Genomic DNA, 19,650 nt, shown 5'->3' with positions numbered 1-19,650 from the left:
ACTTTTTAAAAACTTTCTGGTCGCATGATTTCCTTTAATAAATTGAACCGAGAAAACACATATTACAAAATATCATCTTTTACAGTCACATGGTCACATGAAACCCAAAGTCAGATCTCTTCCCAATTTCTCCCTTCCCAAAACAAAACAAAGGAAACAAAACCATGGACCATCTTTTTAACATGTAACTAGGTCTTTAAAGTAGAAAATAATCACACAAAAACGTATTTGCTGCACAGAGTTAGGCAAAAGATAACAAGGCTATCAGAGATCTTCAGGGAAAGCTTTGGAGAGGTGTGTGTGTATGTGTGTGTGTCTAGGTCTATAGGTGTCCAGTTGCTACGGGGTTGGGTGACCGGCTTGCTAGCTGTGACCAGAGGGTCAATGAAAGACTAGTGAGCATAGTAGAGCAGTTAATGACACAGTGTCAGAGTTTGTGTTTTCTGTCAGTGTGTAGCAGAGGGAGTATGAGGGTTAGAGGCACATGTACCTGTTCCTAGAGAGAGAGCGTTCGAGAATGAACATGATCATTTCTACATGGGAAAGCTCACTGAGGCTGACATACATAGATTGAGCGAGAGAGACAACGAGGGGAGATAGGACTGAGATCCGAAAACCTTATTTTACAGTACCTTTGGCCAAGGACACACAAGGTATGCTAATGAATTTTGAGCCATGGCTTTTAATGTGCCTTCCAGAACAGAATAAACAACCCAACTCTTCCCTGGGGGCAAAGATCATTCAGTGGTTGTTAAGGTCACAAAGGAGGCACAAGGTCAAAAGTCAGGAGCCAGCTAGCACGATGAGACTGACTGAGTAGTTAACTCACTCTCAGTCCCAGTGTTTTCCTTTTGTACCCCCCCTAACCACCTCTACATTTCAGACTTGTTCTTTGTTCCACCGGTGTCATACGTAGCAGACACCAACCCCCACCCATTCAACTGCAGATGAAGAGGAGTGAGGACACCAGACTCCAAACCCCACTGAAAGCCTCATCTTTAGAGGGCACTGCAGTAGACATAACAATCATTTGAGTTGCAAATTAAATAAAAGGAAATAACAGCTGATCACATTCCATGTGTGGAACTCATTAGGATCCAACTTCTTCAACAAGTCATGAGGTCCCGGAGGGGCAGTGTTAGTGATTGAAGGGTGTGGAAGTTTGTCGCACCTCCAGGTCTAGCACGTCACCAGGGCCCAACCCCAGTCTGTCTGTCTAGAGTGGGGCTTAGTTTGTCCTTTAGCCAAACCAACACTGTCCATCTTCACAATAACATCCTGACCCAAAGACCTGCTCTTTCCTCCAGACTAACAACCTCACATCTTCCAATATACACAACCTGCTCAGGTGAGCTGCTCTTCTGTTCCCACCTAGAGAGACTGGTCTATAGTATCATCATTATCAGTACAGTAGGTGTCCCTGGCTCCTGTCTCTGTAGGTCGGCCCACTGTACCCCAGGTCTCTAAACAGGCCCACCCAGGATCAGCGAGCGGCCCTGTGGGCAAAGCGGAGGTCCTGGTCCTTGGGGAACTGTGCTGGGATAGCAGCGGCAGCAGATTCCCTGCCAGTAGGAGGCTCTCTGGCAGGAGATGGTTTAGGGGAGTCAGTCGTCCAGGCAGGGGGTGGCTGTCCCCGGACAGGGGTACCCATGGCGGGGGAGTGGTCCCTGCTGCGCTGAGGGGCCCCAGCCTCTGGGTCCTGTTGTGAGATGAGCTGCAGCAGGGCGGCTGCCACCGCTGGGCTGATGTCCTGACCGGGCCCGGGCTGGGGTTCAGAGCTGGGCTGCTGCTGGCCAGGGGGGAGGAGGGCTGAGGGTGGAGGGCCAGGCGGAGAGGGGGGACGTCGCTCAGAGGATGGAGGGACCTGATTTGTTCCGATCTGCTGCTTCCGCTTGGTGACTGCACAGTCTGAGGGGGTCAGAGAAAACAAGACAGTCAATCAGATATTTACAAGAAACACAAAGCGCAGTTACAGTGAGATTTCACCTGGACATTTGTGCCATCTACACTACAGACACATTTTTATTCAATTCCCTTTAGTGAAACGTCCCAGAGAACCAGGTAAGTGTTTGTGAGTGGGGTCTGGACAACGTACAGCTGTATTTCCCACCTTGGCCAGCAGAGGGAGATCATGTACCATTCCTACCGCTGGATCCTCACCTTCCACTCAACAACGTAGTTTCAGTTGGATAAATGTTTTCAATAGGCTACTGTTTTAATTGGATGAGTAATACGTGTAGTTGTCATGGGTTGATATTGCTACTAAATACCACAATTGTGATTATGATAAATGTTAATTCTCTAAATTAGTCTGGAGGTGTGCCACCTATGTTATTTCTCCCCTCTTGGTTCATGGTGACTGGTATGTTATAAAATCCTTAAGTAGGTAACATTTTTGAATGTTGACAGACAAGTTGTAATGTTGAGATGATGGAATATCAAAAGACCTCACGGTGGCCTAAATAATCAACATAACATTTATTCACACACGTATGTGAACAACAAAAGAAAGACGCAGGACACGAGGGGTGTTTATAACAATAATAATCGATTGGACTTGTATAGCGCTTTTCGAGACACCCAAAGCGCTTTACATAGTAGAAGGGGATTCTCACCTTAGGGTTTGTTCAACCCTGACAGACACAAGTTATATTTCAACAACAATACGAGCATGGGTTATTATGGATAGGGAGGGGTAAAACCTGAAGTTTGGGGAGGGGGGTGACACTACAGGGAGAGAGGTACGTAAAGCTCCATGCAGGCCATAAAGCTGAGACAGAGCGAGATACCTTCTCAGTCTGCTGTCATGGCTACCGGGCAACACTGCTGCTACAGTTGTTTCCTAGGCAACAGGGTTGTTGCCTTAAGTGCCAACAGTAGGGTGACTACAGATACAGACTACAGAGGAGAACGCTTTACAAGCGTTGGATGATTCCGAGGTCTAATGTAAAAGACAACATACAAACATAAAATGAAAATGTGTGATTTAAATAAAAGTTAAAAGAAAGACATGCAGGTGAAGTCTAAGGTTCAAAACATTTATTTTTGCTTGATAATTTATTAGACTTTCTTCATAAAAATGTTGACATTACAGACTGGTTTTAAATCAATATATTTTTATGGAAGGAAGAACAATCCAAGAAACGTGCTTTAACAAATGGAGAAATGAGAGAGAAAGAGTGGGAAAAGAAAACAGGGTGATAAAGAGAGGCAGGAGTGAAAGGTTGAAGGGAAGAGTGCAGTGTGAACCATTGTCTTTCTAACGCTGTAAAACTACAAACCTTCTCTTAGTTTACATTCACACCAATGAGAAAAGTCCTTGTGCCCAAAGCCCAGTCCATGTGACCAGGGCCGTCCGAAGCCACTCTCTGGTCAGACATCTTGAGAACTTGCCAACTTCATGTATGGTATGTTTCCACCCTATGTGTGACTGAGTGGGTGAAAGTAGCCTTTGAAGTGGGAGACGGGTGAGACAGACAAAAGGTGGGTAGGGGGGTGAAACTGTTGTTGAGAGGAGGTGGTTCTAGACAACATAAAACTCATCTTCCTCAAAAAATATTTAAAGTAACCGTGGAATCTTTCTTCCGATTTGCCATTTAGTTAAGATCTTTCATCTCATCAGCTCGTTTATAAAGGAATTTACAACTGCTTTATGGTAAGCAGAAAAATAATCGATGACAAGATCCGCACCATGACAGGTAAGCTATGACGGGGCGTCACCCTCCGCCCAGTCTCCTCCCCCTCGTCCACCAGTCCCCTGTGAGATCCCCCTGACCCACTGCTCTCTGCCCCTCCCCCTAGAGACTGAACCCAGACTTGCCCTTGCGATCAGCAGTGGAGGCAGAAGAACCGCGAGTCACAGCCTCCTCTGATTGGACGCCATTGCTCTCGTCGCCTTGCTCAGTCGCCTCGGCCTGCGGCTTAATGAGCTGGCCCAATAGGAGGGCCAGGAGGTTGGTCTGGTCGTCCTGGCTGAGGGGCGGCTCGCTGTGGTGCGGGGAGGGCTCCTGAGGCTCTGGGGGAGGTTCGGGGGGCTGGGACCTAGCCGGACCCTGGTCCTCTGAGGCCCCCCGGTGGTGGGAGGCCTCGGTCAGGGCAGACAGGGACTGGCTAAGGGTCTCTAGCTGCTGCTGGCTCTCTGGGTTGGAGGAGACGTTGAGGAGCTGGGCCATCTGAGGCAGGCTGAGGTCTGTCTGTCTCTGCAGCAGGTTCAACAGTACAGCCAGCTCTGTCTGGTTCAGCTGCTCTGCCGCAGCACCCAGGCCTGATGGGAGAGAGACAATGGTCACACATACTGTAGACAGCAGCCTGCTGAGAGTGTATGGAGACAACATGTGTTCACATTATAGACTTACAACAACCCTCGTCTGCCTGTGCAGCCACTATCGAACCAAGGAGACATTTGGATAAGGGTATGTTCTTCTATAGTAGCGAACTGTGACTATTGTGTCGGCCTGACCTGCTAGCTCATTGGCTGAGATGGCTGAGGGTGGTCTTCCGGGCGGAGGGGGCGGGGCTCCAGCTGGGCTGGCTTGGGGCCGGCTGTTCTCTCCACTGGAAGCCCCCGAGGGGTCCTTACGGGGCACTTTGGGCACAGGCACATCCTCGGGCAGCCCGCTCTGACGCTGGCGCCGCCGTTTCTTACTCCACAGCTCGTGGCAGTCCTGCCAGTGAGGGAGACTGGAGAGAAACAGAAAGCGAGAGGGGTGTTGGTGTGACAGAAAGAAAGCAATAAGGGTGTTGGGAGTATGGTGGTGGATAGTTTGAGGTTGTTCTCTAGATGTAATGAGCCCAGGAAAGGACAGGGCTAAGACGAGGTCCTCACTTGGGCGGGGACATCTTGCTGGGCTCCACGTTACACAGGAAGTCACTATTGAGGGCCTGTTCGGCCGTGCAGCGCCGCGCAGGGTCAAGGGTCAGCATGCGGTCCAGCAGGTCCAGGGCCTGAGCAGGCAGACTGACAGAGCGCGAGAGAGAGAGAGCAAAATTAGAGAGCGCGAGTCAAACAAATAGCATCAACAACTGATGTACTGCCACAACTATCAGATTGATGAAAGGACAAGAAAATCCCACGGTGTGCATGTCATGTTACATACAAGGCAAACTCCTCGCGTAGCCGTCGGCGGTACTGTTTCTTGGGCTTCATGGTGTTGAAGTAGGGCAGCTTGATGACGTCAGGCCAGGCAGCGGGACACGGGCTCCCACACAGACGACTGAGACAGAGAGGGAGAGAGTTAGAGCTGTGGTAAACGTTAGAGCTGTGGTAAACATGGGCTCTATCACAGATGGCACCCTATTCCCTATATAGTGCAATGCTTTTGACCCAAGGCCCTTAGAGCTCTGGTCAAAAGTAGTGCAATATATAGCAGGGGTATTCAACTCCTATTTGAGGAGGTCCGGTCACACAAATATCCTAGGCGGCAAAAGTCCGGATGGGAAGTCATTTATCACCGTAGTAACAACCCCCGACCTCGCAACCCATACAACCCGAAATGGTTCACACCCCTCTTGTTGGCGGAGAGAACATACTTTTAATAAGCGAATTTCCTGCAATTCTACACATTTGGCCATTTCTTGTGTGTTCAAATGATACCCGAGTGACTCAACAAAATCTAAAAATGGAGGACCAATGTGGGTCGAGACCCCTGGGCACATCATTTGGCCACGATAACTACAAGATTTAGGTAGCTGGTCAACTTACCTCTCAAGCTAACATCAACTGGACATTTATGACAAGTTAAAAACAGCTCTTTAAGATCTGTCAGTGAATGACATAAGAGGAAACCTGCCCATGCACTTCCAAATGTACAAATTGCACTCAACCGCAGTAGGTTGAAAGCCCGACGTGAGTTCCAAAAACAACAAAGTCAGGACCCGCGGACCGTATTGACCCCATTCTGGGTCTGGACTGCGGTCTGCCTGTTGAGTATGGCTGCTATATAAGAAATAGGTTGCCATGTCTCAGACAGGATTTTAATGTGGCGATGCAGTCTTCCAGGCAGCAGGGGGCAATAGCAGCATACCTGATCAACTCTAACTGCAGCAGCTCCTGATTGGCCTGGAAGATGGGCTTCTTGGTGAACAGTTCTCCCAGAATACACCTGTGCACAAACAGTCAATGGACAATGTTGGCCACTTGCATATATAAAAAAACATTTTTTTAAAGCATTCACAAATCTTGAGTTAGGATTGGTTAAGAGTGATAATTATCTGCCAATCATTAGGTTCAGAGCTCCGACTAACTCAGTCAAAATGATATAGCAGTTTTATAGTGACACCATGTGGTAAAATAAGGTAAGTACAATCTGTTTTCCTACTTAGAGCTAGTTCGATTGGAGAATATATGTGCGAATGAAATGTTTGTGCACCAATAAACCTGCACAGGGAATGAGTGTTCTTGGGCATGTACAGAATCAGTGTCCAGGTGCATGACGGTGTGTGGGTGAGTGTGTGTGTACTAACCCGCAGCTCCAGACGTCGATGGCTGGAGAGTACCTCTCCTCTCCCAGGAGGAGCTCAGGGGGGCGGTACCATAGCGTGATTACTTTATTAGTGTAGGGTCGACTGGAGGGAGCAGGGAAGGGGACATTCAGATATAACACACAGATACAGTACCTTTACTATGCCCTCCAGTGCCCAAACACCCACAATTCATCTCTCAACAATGGGCTGATGGAGGCAGAACCTCTTTATACAGGACACAGCACCACCTAGTGGGGAATCACTGGAATAGATAGTTTTCATTCAGGCAACAGAGGCCTTTTCTCAATTGGATTTGCTCAACTCCCACGTCCTCTCTCGCCTTCTTTTGAAAAAGGTAGTCGAGGAGGCGAGGGAACGTGGATGAAAATGTGCTTGTATGAAATGAGACTCCTCCACTCACGAACAATCAGGCAAATTAGGTTTACAAGGGGTGGATCCCAAATGAGTAATGTGATATAAATAGATATAGATAAAACGATAAGCAGCATATTGTTTGTGTGCATGCTTTTCTCCTCCAACAAAACAAAAGCGGATTCAAAGGGGGTGTGGCAGATATCAAAACTCTTCCGTGAAGGACTCTGGTAGAATACACATGACTATCCTCATGAAAGGTGGCTATCAAGGAGGGAAGGACACTGTTCCGGTCGCCTACTAACGAATTGACATTTCCTTGACCACTTATCGGTTTCCGGGTCACAGAGGAGAGCGGACATAGGAGAGGGTGAAGGACGGGCTTTTTTACAAAATGAGAAAGGGCCCGTGTGAGGGTCACAGTTTAAAAGGATTGAACCAGGGGCAGGAAGGACCTCTGACTTTATGATGATGTCATCGTTGCTCCAAAGCAAGAAATCCAAGTCTCACCTTTCCTCTGAGTTGTAGAGGCGGGCCAAACCAAAGTCAGCCAGCTTGATCTGACCACTGCACAAGGAGAGAGATAAAGAAGTTAGAGACAGAGAATCAAACATAACAAGACAACAATGTATTACATTCTACAGCTGTTACCTTACACAACCCTAACTACGGAAGTGAATAATTCAATCACAACAGCGAGGCAGAGGAAAGGGCATTTGAATTCCCATTGTAGAACGTTGCACATTGAAAACAGGACCAATCAAAAGGAAGAACCCAATCCTACTATAGCTACAACAATCATTTTAAAAAACTCCCTGTGCTCACTAAAACCACACAAACTACTACCGTTGCTATCACCATAACATTCTAGGTTAGTGTGTCAATTGTTCATAGCAGGGACCGGCAAAGCTATGCTTTTCCCTCCTTGGGGAACTGCTTACATTAAAAGGTAGACTCAGCGAGATGACGTAGACGCACAAAGTAAACAGCAGTAGTGGGTCAATTTCCACGACAACTAAGAGCGTTGAAGCGGGAGGCTGAACTCGGCCTCTGTTTTGGCCCCGTAGATACCACGTTGTAGCAGCGTGAAGCGCAGATACTCTGTGTGACAGGAAAGTCTTGCATCGCGTTCATCTCACTATCTGCGGTGCTGCTCGTCATCTCGTTGAGTCTACCTTTAAAACTAGCAGTGGAACTGTATCATTTCAAATGGGCAGTGAACCATCTCGGCGACCAGCCAGCAACATCTCACGGACCGGCCCAAGGACCAGGGATGGAGAGACACTGTTCCTTCCTCCCTGTGAACCTATTAGTCACGATACTAACATTTTACTAACGATACGATACCAGGCCAAGTATCACGATACCACGGGGGGGGATCCGTGGCCTAGCATCCTGTTCGCCCCGTCTCCCGGACGCTTGCTCCAGATTTTTCTAAACGTTCTGCGCACGTGCTACGCAAAAATCTGTTACTGAAATTCACACTTCTACTTAATACAACACATTGCATTAAACTGCATAAAGTGGCTGATTTGCTCACATTTGTAAAGGCCTAACTGTGATTTGGCTGGAGGAATAGACATGCATAATGATCGGCAGGTAGCCTAGTGGTTAGAGCGTTGGACTAGTAACCAAAAGGTTGCAAGATCGAATCCACCGAGCTGACAAGGTACAAACCTGTTGTTCTGCCCCTGAACAAGGCAGTTAACCCACTGTTCCTAGGCCATCATTGAAAATAAGAATTTGTTCTTAACTGACTTGCCTAGTTAATAAAGGTAAAATAAAAACAATTAAACTGTAGCAGCAAGGGGAAAATTCTTTCTCTCTCACCTTTCTCTTCTCAGTTAACACAGACACACTCCCTCACACGCGCTCTGTCTCCCTCTGTCATAAACACACACACCTCTCTCTCTCTCTCTCTCCCACAAACACTGCTCCCAACTTTTAAAACGTTAGGAACCAAACAGAATTTAAGGAGCCCCAGAAAGAAATACTTCTTTTATATAGTTTAGGCCTATAGCTTTGAAGCACATCTCATGAGTAGCAGACCCTTTTCCTTCTTCCTGTGCCAATCAAATTAGTCTAAACCTACTGTCAAGTCACCAGGTTGTTAGCTAGCTAGGTAACATGACCGAACAACGTCAGAGACTCGGGATTAGTTTAAAACTGCCCGCGACATGATTTGTGAAATTGTATAAAATGCGCACGAATCCTGCTAGAAAGACAAAATGGTATCTCTGGTAATATTGCTCAGATGTTTTGTTGTTGTTGCAGTTTAGGCTACAGATGAGCTCTTTTCTTTTCTGTAAAGCTGCAAGCATGCCTGTCGTGAAGTTGTGCTCCATTTCCCCTCTGACACTCAGGGCCTGTATGACAGTGAACTTGCAAAGTCTACTCAGACTGGCCTGTGTTCTTGGTTATAACAGGCGATGAAATTATACAATGTATCAACATTGCTCGAACTGTGCGCTGCTCCAATGTAACATGTACAAATCTAACAACGGAAGACTTATCAGGGTCTGCATCCCCACTCGCCATCATGGATAAATTACATTTAAAAAACTAATGGAGGAATAGATGTACATGAAGAGGGGACGGAGAGAGAAGCAGGTGAGTGAGTGCTGGGAGGGGATCCTGAGAGACGCAGGTGAGGTGAGGGCTGGGATCCTGAGAGACGCAGGTGAGGTGAGGGCTGGGAGGGGATGCTGAGAGAAGCAGGTGAGTTAGGGCTGGGCGGGGATGAGGCTGGCTGATTATAGCTGCCATACGTGATATGAGCATGAAAGTCAAGTGGCATTGGACCTCTGCATACAAGAGACCAGTGGCTGATGCTTCAATTCAACTGACTTTATAAACATCTTATAACAGGCACCGGCAGGTTCTTTAGATCGGTAGGGCTGAAAGATTCAGTAGTATCATACGAAACGGTACTAAGGTATGTTAAAATGTTGGTATCATAAGTATCATGACATTTTGGTACCGTGATATTACCATGCTACACTAGTACCTGTTGTTGAGCAGTATGTTGGAGCACTTGATGTCTCTGTGCAGGAAGTTCTTCTTGTGGCAGTAGTCCAGCCCCTCCATCAGCTGTCTCATGAAGCTCCTCACGTGTTCCTGGGAGAACTGACACAGCCCCGACTCCAGCAGACCCATCAGGTCATGATCCATGTACTCAAACACCAGGTAGAAGGCACCTGACGGGACAGGCAGGGGTAAGGAGGATGCACATACACACACATACAGGCACAGACATGCACCAAAGCACAAACCCCACACACACAGTCCCCCTTTCCACACACCTTTGTCCTTCTTGAAGTCCAGTGCGTCCTGTTTGTCTGTGACGATCTCCTTCATGTTGACCACGCTGCGGTGGTTGAGCTGGCGGAGGATCTTGATCTCTCGGATGGCCGTGATGGGGAAGCCCTCCTTCTCATTGTCCAGACGCACCTTCTTCAGAGCCACCAGCTCGCCTGGAGGGCAGGAGGAACAACGTGAACATTACAGATTGCGTCACTGTCCAATGTAGGGGGTGGATAAAAACGTCCGTTTTATGGTACCAACTCTGTTGATTGTCCTGATCAAAAGTTTAATAAATGTGCTAAATAAAACACATTTCTTCAATGTACACGGACGCCCAACGGAAATGTGTCTCCTGCTTAATTTCAAATTCCTCTGAAAGACACACAGAGAGAGGCTAGAGCAAAGGGGACATGGGGAGGCGAGATCAGTCACAACACCCCATAGCATACACACATACCGCAGGCGTGGTGATCACTTGTGCCGCTCTCAAGAACAACGAAACACAGGTGTGTCAGTGAAAGGGCAGCACACGGGGCTCTCACCGGTGTCTTTGTCCTTGGCCTTGTACACCTGGCCGTAGGTGCCCTCCCCGATAATGCCGATGATGTCAAACTTGTCCACGCAGCGTTTGCCCCAGTCGCTCTGTGTCTGTTTGCGTTCGCCATAGCGTGGACAGCAAAACCTAGACAGGAGAGCCAAGGAGACTTGCTATTAGGAAATGTTTTACCTCACGGAATAAGCCCTTGATAATAACTTTGTACCATCTTGTTGAAAGGAAATAGGCTGCAATGGGAGAGGAGGGCTGTGGAAAAGAGTGTAGATAGGTGGTTTGGGGGGATTGATAAGGAGAAGGGTAGATTCGGTTGAGCAGATAGGAACTCACTTTGGTCTCTTCTTGAGAGTGGACTGGGGCGGAGGTGGAGCTCTGTAGATGGGGGACTGGGGGGGCGATGGGTCTCCTCCGGCCAGCGTGGGGGGCAGCGGGAGGTCGATCAGAGACGGCCGATTCCGCACCTCTTTCTCCTTCCTGGAAGACCTCTGAGGAGGAGTGGACTTCTTCGGACTGATGGAGGGAGAGAGAGAAAAGGGGAGCGCGAGAGATCAAAGGTAAAGAAGGAAGGAGAGAAAAAGAGCATTTCATTACTACACCGCATCATCGTTTCTCTAGTGAGTTTGGATTTTCTTTTCCTCATATGTCTGTAGCACAAATGTATCCCAAACTACCATGACAAAGGGATGTGGGGCACATGAACTACAGTTTCACTTTGGCAGCCATTTTGGCCAGTGCAGTCCACTGTAGAGGAAGCACTGAATTTGACAAGGCTGCAAGGAGTTAGTCATTATTTTGAAGTCCCACGTAGGCCTGTTTTGACTACTTGACATAGTAACGGTCTAATGGCAGCTAAAGCTTCGACTACAGAGCATTCAGGTAATCTGTTCAGAATTCCAGTACTGTACTGCAGGCAGGTGTGTGTTTCAGAGAGACTGACTGTTGGGTGAAACCTGAGCCTAAGGTATAGGCCTAATGCCTGTTCTGTTGATGACTACACGTTTGCCAAGCAACAGGGCTGGGGAGAGGAGAGTTGTGTGTGTGTGTGTGTGTGTGTGTGTGTGTGTGTGTGTGTGTGTGTGTGTGTGTGTGTGTGTGTGTGTGTGTGTGTGTGTGTGTGTTTCATGGCTTACCTGTCCTGACAGTCTCCCACTAGCATGGGTGGTAAAGGCAGGGGGGGCAGAGTGGAGGTCTTGTGGATGGGTGTCAGGCGGGCAGGGCTGCGAGTGGGCATGGGGGCAGGAGATTTGGACTGGGGAGACGACAATGAGGAGGAGGAGAGGGCTGTGGAGGGTGCGAGGCTGGCCTCAGTCTGGCCCTGGGGTGTAGGTGGCTGAAGTTGGGCGACAGGGGCGGAGGGCAGAGGAGGTGGAGGTAGTGGGGTCGTCTGACCGGGTGGCAAAGGGGGAGCAGGAGATGAGAAGGTGGAGGGTGGAGATGCAGAGCCGTGTTCTTCGCCAACAAGAGTGTCCTGGGGCTGGTGTGCAATGGGTGGAGGCTGGAGGTCCGTGGCTTGAACAGAGTCTCTCTCAGGTACTCTCTCGGGCTCAGCTTTAGGAGGGCGTGAGGTGGATCCTTTGGTCTTGCGTGACGAAGGTGGAGGGGAGGGGGGGCGAGCTGCAGCCACCGCAGCCTGGCGCTCCTTCTTCCTCCGGCTAAGCTCCGCCCCCAGGCTGGAGTTGAGTGGCAGGCGGGAGGAGGGTGGGGAGCGGCTGGTGGGACGGCTGCTGTGAGACCCGCCCCCCCCGGCAGAGGACGAATGCTTCTTGTTGCGAGAGCGAGAGGAGGAGCGACGGGAAGAGGAGAAAGGCGGCGAGCGACTCCGGGAGCGAACTGAGCGCCTGGAGAGAGAGAGGAGGGAAGATGTTAGGAAAACAATAATTCCTTGTTGGCTGCAAGTTCTCTCTCTAAGTTGGGAGTGAGCACCAAGACAGAGGAACTAGAAGGGAAGCCATTTGACATTACTGGGGAATTGTGCACTTGTGTATTAAGGTGTTAATAAAAACAACAAATGGCACGTCACTGCAAATGATAACTACGGAACGTGTGTTATGTTTCTATAATGAGATAAGACCAAGCGGCAAGCTCACTCCACAGCTAGCTTGACATTTCACCAATTGTGCTATCGAATTGGAACCTTTTCTGTCACTCAACTGGTTCGTAAGTGGTCAACTGGCGCTCACGTGTGTTGGCGAGGTAGGACCCTGGTCCAAGCTCAGTTAGAGGCTAGTTCAGAGAGGTAGCGCTATTTGCTACGATAGCACACGGACTGAGTTTACACATAGAAGGAGTTATGTCTCCTTCCATATAAGCTACACTTCCCATTCCCTTAGTCAGCATACAAACAGGTCAGTCAGGGGGACAACCTTTGGCTACTTTAAGTTCAGACTAAAGCAATGTGTGTACAAACGTCCCCCAGAAGTCTACTGTCTTGTGGGTTAACCTCAACAGTCCTCTGGCATTAGGTCAAATAGCTTAGGGACAAATTCATACACCTTATCACCATACATACTTTTGATAACCATCAAAGTAACTTTTATTCAAACGTGGGAGTTGTAAGATGAAAAGAAGAAAAGATTCTGAACATACTTAAAGGGATACTCTCGGGATTTCGACAGAGTGAGAAACTCATCTATACAATTTTTATATTTGTGTCCAGTATGAAGGAAGTTAGATGTAGTTTTGCGAGACAATGCTAACTAGTTAGCAATTCTGCTGGCGCTAGTTGGCAACTTCATTCAAACTGCATGCAGACATAAAAATGGTATCCACAAGTTGATCTGACTCTGGGGAAGTAGATTTTATTTTACAATGCAAATCAGTTAAGAACATTAAGAACAAATTCTTATTTACAATGACGGCCTCATAAAGGGCGCTTGGAAGAAGATGGCACTGACGAAAATCATTAGGTATCCCTTTAATTGCGGAAACAACATTCAGATTCCATAATTTGTTTGAAGGTTAGGAAAACAAATTAACTAGTAGCAAGTGAATATGTCCCTGAGCATGAAAACTTATAAAAGTCTACAAACTAAATCTAAAATGTGATTATTATAAGTTAATAACTGGGACATTGAAGTTAGTTAGCTAGACTAAACAAATATCCTACAGTTAGCTACATGCTCGACTGGCACCCGAGTGGCGCAGTGGTCTAAGGCACAGTATCTCAGTGCTAGAGGCATCACTACAGACCCTGGTTCGATTCCAGGCTGTATCACAACCGGCCGTGATTGGGAGTCCCATAGGGTAGTGCACAATTGGCCCAGCGTCGTCCGGGTTAGGGTTTGGCTGGGGTAGACCGTCATTGTAAGTAAGAATTTGTTCTTAACCGACTTGCCTAGTTAACAAAAGGTTGAATAAAAGAAAATGAAATAAAAGGACTACACCAACATGATTCCCCAGCAGCATCTTTCAATAGAGTCTACTGACAGCAGAGAATGTTTTATTGTGCATCTATGCCACCTCCAACCAACAGAAGCTCAAGGTCCACTCACTGATGCAACACAAAATCAAAATGGCTGAATGTCAACAGCCTAGCCCAAGGCTCTCCAACCCTGTTCCTGGAGAGCTAACATCACCCCGCTGCCTGGCTAGTGTAGCCTATCCCCCAACCCATGCCCTCTCCTGCTCCAAAGACCACAGCTCCTCATAGGGTTTCCCTAGACTGGAGCACACAGGCATTGCCTGTCTGTCTGTCTGAGCCCAATGTGATGCCTCTCCTGACTTCCATAGGTTTCCATTCTACACCACATGGCAAGAGGCAACAACTCCCTGGCAGAAACAGCCCTGCGTGTCACACACATCTGAACATAGAATCAATGTCTCTTCCCTGACCATAGTTTTAAGTAGCCCGTGCAGGACATTGCAACCTGGCCTAGCCATTCCCTTTCCAACACCTTGAGGCTAGGAGCACCGGAGAGGAAGCTACAAGTACCGTCTGTTACCCATGGCTCAATCCTCAGCTGTCTAAAGCACTGTCTCAACCACTTACGATTTAAAAAGGTACAATATGCAGAAATCTCTCCGCCATTTCCTGTTTGCAAAAATTCTAATAGTTCCCCTAGTTTCAGTTTGTTAAAAAAAACAAGCAATGCATCATTGTACCAACTAAACTCGCTGTGAAACATTGTCTATAACCCAAAATATTGTATTTTCAGCTGTTTGAAGCTGGTGTACAAAACCGAAAAGTAAAAGACGCAAGAACGAAACTTAACAGGAAGTATAGAAATAGCGCATATAGAACTGATCTACTGCTTCTTAAACTTACTTTCAATGAGAATGGCAGATTTATAACTCACATTTCTATGTGAATTTGGTCAGGTCGCCCAAAAAGTTACATATTGCAGCTTTATCAAACACACAGTACAAGCACTTCCTTAGCACAAAAGTGGGTAGAAAACTAACAGTAGAAACAGTCAGAGCGGACCTGGTGTCTCCTCCAGTGGCGTGGCCATGTTCCAGTATGACCAATAAGAACATCAACAGTAGCAACACCAGTTCATCATCACGTTCGCGGCCTTACTGGGCCTCTGTAAAAAGGCACCTTGGGCATTTGTGAGAATCAACGTGTGTGTTAGACAGCACTGGTGAATATGCCTCTGTGTGTGGAGGTGCATGCCATGCATACAGTGAGTGAATAACCAACAGATTGGGTGGCTAGTAGTAGTCCAAAACTACATGTTAGTATTAGGCTGTGTCTCAAATGACACCATATTCCCATTGTAGTCCACTACTTTTGACCAGTCTCATGGGGCCTGGTCAAAAGTAGTGCTGAATAAAGGGAAGAGTGCGATTTGGTACGTATTACACTACTAGCATAAATGTGAATATGAGGCAGGCTGAATGGAAGGTGCCTGGACCAGGCTAGAATACTCACCGGGACACAGGGCTAGCGCTGGAGGACCTGCGGTTACCATAGGGACTGATGGAGCGTCTCCTGGAGTAGGGGCTGTCGTCTCGCTCATAGCTGGAAGACCTCTGCCTGCTGGCATAGGGGCTGTCAGACCTCTGCCTGCTCCGCCTGGACATCTCCCTGTAGGGGCTGGGGCTCTGTGGGGCCGGCCTGCGTCTCTGGTGGTGGTAGCTGTCCACCTCCTGGCTGTAACCACCGACCATGGGGCTTCCATTACCCCCTCTCCTTGGGGGGCTGGGGGACTGTGTAGGGGCTGTTACCTTCCGGCGAGGGCTCCCCCTGCTCGAGGAAGGCTGCCCCTTGCCCTTAGGGCTGGACTTGTGGCTCTTTGAGGACTTACGTTGGCTCCTATCCGTCCGGACCTTCTGAGAGGCAGAGGTGCTCTGGCTGGCGGTTGCATCCCCCCGACCCTCACGCCCCTCTGTCTTCTGTGGCTTATCCTTGCGAGACTTCCCGGAGCGGCCACCCTCCTTGCTGCGAGATGACGAGGAGGAGGATGTGGTGCTTCCCACACTGGCTGCAGTTTGGGCCTGGGAGGAGGAAGGGGGCAACTCTCCACGCTTTGGCCCCAAGTCAGCCTCCATCTGACCCTGACACCGTGACCCGGAGGACAGGGATGCTACAGAGGACAGGGAGTCCACCTTCTCCTTGACTTTCCCAGAGCTCCCTCTCTCACGGTCTTTGCTGCTTTTTTTCTTGGTACTCTGACCCCCTTCCCCAGAGTCTCTAACTTTGTTGGGATCCTTCGACTTTTTGCGAGAGTGTCGGTGCTTGTGTTCCCGACCATCTCTACCAACAGCCCCACCCCCATCACTATAATCTGGGACAGGTTCTAACCGATCCCCAGACCCTCTTTCAGCAGGCGGGTCCGAAAAAGTATCCGAATCTGAACTTATGTCGTCATATTCTACCAGCGGCTTCACGGCGCTAACGGAAGGAGGCGCTGTGGAGGTGAGGGCAGAAAAACCAGGGCCCTGAGCCACCTCGGACTCACGTCCATATTTGGCAGATTTATGCCGTTTGCGCTTGGAAGATGGCACTGACGACTTTGACTGGAGGTTACCGTCCTTGCTCGTCATGTTGCCCGCAGAGGTATGAGGCAGGACCAGGGGCTGGTGTAGCCCGCTGTTACCACTCGTTGTTTGGGGCGGCAGGGCAATGCTACTGTTGGATTCCGGCTTCCTCTTGGTCCCATGGTGTCTATCCGACCCAGGCATTCCTCACGTCAGCGGCGGAACCTCTCCCGAGCGTGGGCCTCTGTAGCCGAGATAATACATTAACGGGAGAGTAGTACTCAGAAATCCGGTAAAATGAGATCGTGTTCTAAGCAAGCCGACAAAATGGAAAATAGTGTGCCCAGCTTTAGTCCTCACGCATTATCCAAGTTGTTCGGCAGCATGGTTTGTCAAAGCAGAAAAATCAAGGTTGCTAGTGCCAAAAAACGCCACTAAAATGAAGGCCTGTGCATTTAGCTAGTTAGAGAAACTGGCTGAAAAGGCCCAAACAATAAATCGGAGCATTGTGTGCTCTTCTCCGTTTCTATTTGGCTAGCTAGCTCTGTGTAGCTAGCATGCTGTTTGGTAAAAAAACGAAAGAAAAAAATAAGTCCCTTTTCTTTTAGCTTCCCTTGTCCGGTGCCAAGGTTAGTTTAGGTGTTATTGTTCCTTAGATTTACGGTTTTGGAGTTCAATAAACAAACAGTTAGCCGTCATTAATAGCCGATGTTGTTTCTCGAACAAAATGAAAACTTGACCCGGTTGGTACTGTTTACATGGTCCCTTTTAATATAATTTTATCTCTTGTTAATTTGATATTGATCAGAAATTATAGTATTTTCATGTGCAGTAGATGTTCCAGTTTATTTTTAATGGCTCTGGGAATCAACCAGGCCTATCTTTAGGGCGATGATAGTGGATTTAATAACATCCACAGCCCTGTCAAGAGACGACAACCGCCATTGTGGCTCCTGTTATAAATTCTGCAACTGCGCTCTTATCGTTATCGCCCTATGACTAGAACCGGAAGTTTCGACGGCTGTCATTCTTCATGGTAGCTCAGCAACAGCCTATCCCAAAGCGCTATCCAGAGAGCTGCACCGCCTTCCGCCCGTGGCGAGACGCAACGTTTCACCTGTAGAGGGCCTATTAAATATAACTTTCTTTCCATGAAAGTCGACGTTATTGTATTCCAACTACATTAGTTAACTTGTAAATAATTTAAACAACTTCAGAAGTTGACAACAAAATACGGAACACAAAAACGATACGGCTAGAATAATGTGTCTTAATTTTATTGAGAAATTAAACAGAGAGTGGCCATAGCCCTGTGCAGTCGACCAAAGAGAAACAGCTAGCTATGTATGATGTGTAAGCACAGATACTGAGACCTCTCTGTCGTAAAACATATCAAACTGACACTAACCGACTTAAAACAAATGTATTTTTTATCACTCAGTGGTGTCACCTCAAAAACCACATCACTCAGTGGTGTCACACCAACAACCACACAAATGGTAACCAGAGACCAACTATTGCTTCCCTGAGGTATCCGCACATTCAATAATTATTTAATTTAGCTCCATAATAAATCAGCGAGATGCTCAACATTGAACAGTTTATAGTATTTATTTAACATTGGCGTTACTACAAACTTATTTTCTTCAACACTAATGTTATCGTAGACCGGTCTCCACCATCAGAGACTTGTGTTATAAAAAGTATCCATAATTGTATGTTGAACCAAATAGTAAATTATCTAACAGATACCTCCATTTCCAAACTGGACTCAAGGGTAGACGTAACATAGTAAACAAAGTCCGGGACACACAAATTGGTATGATACATTACATTTACTATGGTATTTATTATTTTGTGGATGTCCATCATCCATTTCTATGATATGTTGCGAATTACAATTCGTATAACGTGTTACAAATTAGAATTCTCACAATATGTTACGACTTTGCAATGCGTATGATATGTTACGAATTCCAATTTGTTGTGGCTAACGTTAGCTAGGTGGCTAATGCTAATGTTAGTTAGGCTAGGGGTTAAAATTAAGGTTTAGGGGAAGGGATAGCTAACATGCTAAGTAGTTTCAAAGTAGTTAAAACATTTTCTTTTTTATTTAACCTTTATTTAACTAGGCAAGTCAGTTAAGAACAAATTCTTATTTACAATGACGGCCTAGGAACAGTGGGTTAACTGCCTTGTTCAGGCAGAATGACAGATTTTTACCTTGTCAGCTCGGGGATTCAATCTAGCAACCTTTCGGTTACTGGCACAACGTTCTAACCACTAGGCTACCTGCCGCCCCAAATGTAGTAAGTAGTTGCAAAGTTGCTAAAATGCTAAAGTTGTCCGTTTTGAGATTTGAACACGCAACCTTTGGGTTTTAGAGCTATGCGTTAGCTAACATGCTAAGTAGTTGCAAAGTAGTAAGTAGTTACAAAGTTGTCCATGATGAGATTTGAACACGCAACCTTTGGGTTGCTAGATGTTCTTGTCATATCCACCCCGACCGGCCAACCAACCAACCACCCTCATTTCGTTTTTACTTTTTGTAACCATATCAATCGGCTTTTAGTTTACTATGTTACGCCTAGTCTATGAGACCAGCCTGCCATTTCTCGACCAACTACGCTTGTCCATTGCTGTGTTCAGAACCACCTGGAACTCTGAAAAATATGAAGGCAAATCATGACGTTTGTTTTCTTCAGGTTGGAAAGTCAGAGCTCTAGAAAGAGACCCGAGTTGGATGATTGTTAAAATCGATGTTTTTCCCAGTCAGAGCTAGTCTTCTTCCGATTTCCCAGTTGTTTTGAACGCACTAGTCGGAAGTCGGAGATTTCCGAGTTCCCAGTTGTTTTGAACGCGGCACATGTCCCGGATATATGACGTCTTAGCAGCTGGACGTATGTGCATGCGACGTTGGAAATTATAGCCAAAGTACATTTCCTCCGTTATAAAGACATTATGTGTAATCATTTTCTTTATATTGTGTGAGTCGACAATAGGAATCCAGAAAGAACTACAATTTGATTTAAAATGCA

General features: G+C 47.3%; 1 protein-coding gene and 1 non-coding gene across 2 annotated transcripts; both read right to left on the bottom strand.

The window, feature by feature from the left end:
- Window positions 1–13: 13 nt before the first annotated feature.
- LOC139578933 (cyclin-dependent kinase 12-like) lies at window positions 14–17,111 on the bottom strand. Its single transcript, XM_071407077.1, has 14 exons — window positions 15,564–17,111; window positions 11,821–12,528; window positions 11,021–11,200; window positions 10,680–10,819; window positions 10,137–10,307; window positions 9,842–10,031; window positions 7,345–7,401; window positions 6,463–6,564; window positions 6,024–6,101; window positions 5,097–5,213; window positions 4,826–4,957; window positions 4,460–4,680; window positions 3,821–4,264; window positions 14–1,908 (listed from the first exon to the last, which is right to left on the bottom strand). The coding sequence occupies exons 1-14, from the start codon at window positions 16,814–16,816 to the stop codon at window positions 1,484–1,486; spliced, it is 4,218 nt and encodes a 1,405-aa protein (XP_071263178.1). The 5' UTR covers window positions 16,817–17,111; the 3' UTR covers window positions 14–1,483.
- Window positions 11,329–11,465, bottom strand: LOC139540276 (small nucleolar RNA SNORA5). Its single transcript, XR_011668146.1, has one exon. It is a non-coding gene; the product is annotated as a small nucleolar RNA SNORA5 (small nucleolar RNA).
- Window positions 17,112–19,650: the final 2,539 nt, after the last annotated feature.

Source organism: Salvelinus alpinus, chromosome 1 (assembly GCF_045679555.1).
Source record: "Salvelinus alpinus chromosome 1, SLU_Salpinus.1, whole genome shotgun sequence".
Lineage (NCBI taxonomy): Eukaryota > Metazoa > Chordata > Actinopteri > Salmoniformes > Salmonidae > Salvelinus > Salvelinus alpinus.
This window is presented reverse-complemented; position numbering and strand designations above follow the sequence as displayed.